This window comes from Mus caroli, chromosome 3 (genome assembly GCF_900094665.2).
Source record: "Mus caroli chromosome 3, CAROLI_EIJ_v1.1, whole genome shotgun sequence".
In the NCBI taxonomy this organism is placed as follows: domain Eukaryota; kingdom Metazoa; phylum Chordata; class Mammalia; order Rodentia; family Muridae; genus Mus; species Mus caroli.
This window is the reverse complement of record NC_034572.1, coordinates 103,513,056-103,518,803: the sequence shown is the minus strand read 5'-3', so window position 1 is coordinate 103,518,803 and position 5,748 is coordinate 103,513,056. Positions and strand designations below refer to the sequence as shown.

Below are 5,748 nucleotides of genomic sequence, written 5' to 3'. Positions count from 1 at the left end.
AGACAGAGAGAGAGGAAGAGGGAGAGGGAGAGGGAGAGAGGGAGAGAGGGAGAGAGAGAGAGAGAGAGAGAGAGAGAGAGAGAGAGAGAGAGAGAGCAAAATGGCAAATAAAGCCCCCTTTTGGCATTTGTCAAAACATCTCTGAATAATCAAAACTCTCAGGTGCGGTCTTCTAGTTATTCCCCACTCTGGAAGCTCGTGTGTCATAAGGAAATAATATATTTCAAATAATTATCTTCCACAGAAAAAAAGTCAAGCATAGAAAGACTGACTCTTGGAAATAGCAAAAACAAAACAAAACAAAGAGTACGAGGAAGAGCATCTCTAACTTCAGAAGAACGAGTTGTGCTGGGATGCAGGCCACCATTAGCAAAGTACATTTGGGAGCTGGAACTATAAGCAGAGGAAAACGTGGTTCTATAAAAGGTAGTTGATGCAACTTATGGGAGAAAGCCAAGCAAACCCTTCCTGCAGAGGTGGGGACCTGGAGGGAGTCAGGGAACAGGGACAGTGGGTGCTTAGAAAGAAATGAGAACGCCCCAGGTCAGGAGACACCATGCACACCAGGGCTAGAGCTTCCTCCTCCCTCATGCTCTATGAAGACAGCCGATGGGGACGGAAACTCATAACCAGGAACAACCAGGGCCCTTCCCAAGGGAGTTACATGAGGCAGAAATATTTACAGATGCTAACACAAAGGAACCTGTAGGTCTTTGTGATTTAAATTTTTAATTGTATCCTAATACCCTAATATAACATTTTAGGTAATCTTGCTAATAATGAACATTTACTACATATGTGCTGAGTATTGTGGGCATGTTATATGACACCTTATTTCACAAAAGCACTTATTAAGTCTCCCTTAATGATATAATGAAAGTCTATATTATGCAAATGTATATACCTAGCTCTTAACCTCTCTGTAGTGGGGCCAAAACAGAGATAAAAGCAGATGCCCCACACTTAGGACTAGCTTTTAGGACCATGTTTGAGAAGAAGCCCTCTCCTCAAGTTCATCACAAGAGAAATCACTGAGTTTGGAACCAGAGAGCTCAGAGATGGACTGACTTAAAAACTCAAAAGAAAAATCTAATGAAGAGTCAGTTCACTGCCCTACTTACCTCATTATAATCTGGTGGTTTATTGATATCAATGTAATAATTCCTTAAGGGCAACTAACTATCTTGATATGTTCACTGTGGTGGCCTCAGTGGGGAATAGAATTCTTAGAGAATCATGCCTGCTCCATTTCATTAATGATGCTTATAAAGACCTTCAGTCATCAAACTGATTACATTATAGATAATGCATTTTAGGAGAAGAAAGAGGAGAACCCACTTGACAAGATCCCATCCACTGTCAGCAGTCAAATAAAGACTTGAATGTCAAAGAATGCCCAGCTATCCAAAAAGGAAGGAAGGAAGGAAGGAAGGAAGGAAGGAAGGAAGGAAGGAAGGAAGGAAGGAAGGCAGGAAGGCAGCTAGAAAAGGAAAGGAAGGAAGGAAAAAAGAAAGAAGAAAGAAATTTGGTTATTAAGAACACTTTGATGAGTAACTGCTGTTCCAGAAACTAAACTTCGAGGAAATATGCACAGCACGTGGCATCAAAGCACAAGACTTCATGCTGCTACTGAGACTACTGATCAAATGGAAATGGAGATCTAGTAACTGACTCCTGTGCATGGCACGACCTTACTCCTAACAGTTAACTCTGACAGTACAGAAACAACCACTGAAGCCCTCCACAGGACTATCTATGGTTGCCACAATTGTGGGCAAGTCCACAGAATTAGCAATCACCCATCATTCAGGTTTCTAAGAGAGTCTAAAATAATTGATCCTTGTAAACACATATAGCACTCACTACTTATATATCTGCTTTTTTTTTTACTTGGGAACTGCTTACCAACAGAGGACACAGACTTTGAAGTGAGGAGCGACCCTGATGAAATACTGACAATCAGGGCAGAGTGTGGGAGTTCCTGCTTTAAATATTAGATTATTAAACTGCATAAGGTCACTTTTTTCTGCAAGGACACAGCTCTGGGTAAGTGGTAAGTCTCTGAATCATACAGGACTAGTGCTAAAATATGTCACTAAAATGTCTCTTTCCTTTCCCTTTTAAGTTGAAACGTTTCTTTTTCTTTTCGTGTGTGTGTGTGTGTGTGTGTGTGTGTGTGTGTGTGTGTGAAAGAGAAAATAGAAGTTCTGAGTTGTGTTGAACATCCTCTTAAAGAAACTTTCCGACAGGCCCAAAAAATAAGCAGCACTGGGCTGCATGTGGCTTTTTGAGCTGTCTCTGAGGAGCCCACTGCTTTATGTGCCTTCCAGGACTGGATTTTAATCAGAACCCTCAAAGAGGTATCTCCAAGCTAAGGCCACAGCAAAACTTCTCACTTCCTGCCACCGGTGAGGGAGGCTGGGCTGGCTCCCCTTACGTTTTCAGACAAGCTATAAACACAACCTTCCAGTTTGCTAACAGGCCACCGGCTTAGGGGGCGGGGTGGGGAACTTCAGGAAGGCTCTCTGTGTCCCTCTTGGTTTATTTTCTCTGAGCAGATAACGGTACCAAACGCCCTCCACTTCCTAGAGTCCTCATCTATGGCACAGTTCCTCTTTCCAGAACGTGGGGACCAAATGAAAGCAAAAAATAAGTCAAAGCAAAATTAACCCCACCGCTTCATCTCATCCCTTCTCATTGTTATTTTAGAGCCGACTCCCTCTTTGTTATCACACACACACACACACACACACACACACACACACACACACACACGAGGGGGGGGGGACAGAAAGGTGAAACGCGCCCTAGGATAACTTATTTCTTCCCGCCTCCCAGAAACCATTAGGATTCCATACACCATCTCCCGACGCAAGGCTTTATTAGTTCTGCTTAGAAGCTAAGTCATTTCAAGGCAAGTGAAGAAAAGCCCCCAAGCTGAGAACTGAGAGGCAAGGCAAAGCGGAGCGCACCTAGATGTTTGCATTTACACAAAGAAATTATCCAGATGATTAATGGGAGCCTCTGACGGGCAGCGGGGTCACGGGGTGGCCTCCATACCTGGGACATCTGGGGCCTCAGGTTGATCTCCTTCAGATTGATGGAGTGTGGCCGCAGGTTGTTGAGCAGCTGGCAGAGCAGGACTCCATCGCGAAGGGTCTGCGCCAGGTCGAACACCTGCGCCGAGTCCCAGGTCACCCGATGGTTGGGGGGCAGCACCTTGCTGTGGATGAGCCACTGAGCGCACTGCTTCCATGGCTCCATGACCGACGGCTCCCGGACCCGGCCCGGCCGGGGCGGGCGGCGACTCTGAGGTGGCCGCCGCGGAGCGTCAGCGCTTCGCAGACGCCAGTCGCGCCGGTGGCCCCTGGTTCGCTTTGCCTTTCTGGAGCGGGCGCCGCTGCCGGCGGCTCGGGGACGCCGCGTGGGACTCGCCTCGGGTCCCCGCCCGGATGCGCCGCGGCCGGGCCGCCGCTGCAGCAGCGAGTGCCGCGCGCTCTCGGTGCGCCCCGGCCGGCTCCGCTGAGCACTGGCTTCCGACTGGCGAGCCTGGCGCCCCGCGACTGAGCATGCCCAGCGCGCCTGGCCGGTCTGTGCGGTCCGCGAGTCCCGGGAGGCGCGGGTGCGAGCGTGCCCGCCGCCCTGGCTGGGGGTCCGGGGCTGAGGGCGGGGCGGCTGGGGGGAGGAGCGGGCCGAGTTGGGGCGGCGGCCACAAAGGGGATCCCGGCGCCCCCGCCCGCCCGTGAACCCTCGGATGAGTGGAGCTTGCACAACCCCGGGGCGTCCAGGGATTAGCCCATCGGCACGGCTTCCTAGGAAGTGTGGCTGAACACTCAGATTCGCAGGGGTGTCCCCCGGGACACCCTGAACAATGAATGCGATTTAAATTAAGAGGGTCTCAGAGGAGCCAAGGCTTAACTGGGACACAGGGAGCCTGGAGAAATGAGATGTGCACTACGCGCAGCTGGAGAACGCAGCATGGAAAGTTTGTGATCGGCCTGGTCCCGCCTCCTCCAGGTCCATCCTCAGCCCCTTCCTGAAAGTTAGTTTCTTCTGAGAATGTTTTGACACCTTGAAAGTGCGTGACTTGGGGACAATTGCAGCTTCAGCCTAAGTAGAGGGAAAGAAGTAGGTTTTGCATATCTCCCAGGCTCGGAACTGTTCACGAAAGCAGTCCAGCGCCTTTTGCTGATCTTCAAAAACCAGCCTGAGAAAAAAAATAAAACTGGCCGGTGACACAGAGGCAAGAGCGCGCATGCGTCAGTGACTTGCCACCAGGTTTGAGCTCAAATCGCTTCAGCACTGAGACACTGAGAGACTCTGGGTCAGCATATTTGGAGAACCCTGGGGGAAATTGGAAAGTTCCCCCCCCCACACACACACACACATACCCACACATGTCAACTCTGCTATACTGAGGCAAGGTTCTCCCTGTCTTTTTTATTCCCACTGCCCTACAAAGCCGAAAAGGGTGCTTAAGCTTTTTGTAGTAATATTTTACTTCACTGAACTCTGACAACTCCGTGTAAATGCCCTCTTCGCTAGTCTTTTTTTTTTTTAGTTGAAATCTAGTTTGGTGGGATTTTATATCTGTTGTTGTTGTTGTTGCTGCTGTTGTTTCATTCGATATTTGTAGCTCAAATTTTCGATTATGGATCTTATTGCTTTTATAAACAGGACAAAACGTAACTTTTAAAAAGTACATGATCTGTTGGGACAGAAGTTCGGTTCTTTTATGCGTGACTGCGGCAAGAGTGGCCTGCTGTGTACACAACCAGCCTTAAACAATAATAAATCAGCCTAAGGATTTCCTTTCCTCGCATGCATCCGTCCCCAGCAACTTCCTCTGTGCACACTGTGGAGTCCATCAATAGCACAATGTTTCCTAGACCATAATAGGTTTGAAAGCCTGAAACTACAGGAGGATCAATCCTTAGCAATACTGTATCACCGAAACTGTAAAGTGCATCCTAGGCACGAAGATTATCAACAGCAGAGTTGCAATAAAATAGAGCATTATAATCATAAATCATGAAAGAATATTTAAAATATATATACTTTTGCTTTCTGGAATTTTCCATGTGATTTTTTTTTTTTTTGGGTTGGCTGTTGACTACCACTTTACTAAAAACTCAGAATGCAAAACCATCAAAAAGAGGCAAGTACTGTAAGCCATGTTACTCATTATAGATCTTTACAAACAAAACGCACATGGCTTGCCATTTAAAATGTGGTCCTGCATAAGAAGAAGTGGCGCTGGAAAAGAGGAAAGATGATAAGGAAAAAGTAACGACTAGCCATGCATTTCATCTTAGATAGCATCAGATCATCCCTTAATACTGTAAAAATATTTCCAAAATCCAGATCATGTGTACCGAGATACCAGTAAACAAACCTGGATTTAGAATCCAAGTTAAGCTGCTTTTTGATAACCTTGGGCAACTTCTATTCTTCTAACCTTCATTTTCTTCACCTATAAAATGAAGGAAGTGACCCTTGCCACGTTGGGTTGTCAGAATAATAATAAAAAAAAAAGTATGCCTTGGTTCTTGGAATGAATACATAGACAGGAGTATCACTGTGGACCTTGTAAGACTCTCGGGCCTGTACAAAATACCCATGGAAGGAGTTACAGAGACAAACTTTGGAGCAGAGACTGAAGAAATGACCATCCAGAGACTGTCCCACCTGGGGATCCATCCCATAAACAACCACCAAAACCAGACACTATTGTGGATGCCAACAAGA

General features: G+C 47.0%; 1 protein-coding gene across 2 annotated transcripts in view; it reads right to left on the bottom strand.

Moving 5' to 3' along the window:
- The window catches only part of Vav3 (vav guanine nucleotide exchange factor 3), a 329,118-nt gene extending 325,489 nt beyond the window's left edge, over nucleotides 1-3,629 (bottom strand). For both annotated transcript variants that reach the window (XM_021157266.2, XM_021157267.2), the window contains exon 1: nucleotides 3,061-3,629. In XM_021157266.2, the coding sequence (XP_021012925.1) occupies nucleotides 3,061-3,264 (204 nt within the window). In that variant the 5' untranslated portion in view covers nucleotides 3,265-3,629. The remainder of the gene's footprint in view (nucleotides 1-3,060) is intronic.
- Nucleotides 3,630-5,748: the final 2,119 nt, after the last annotated feature.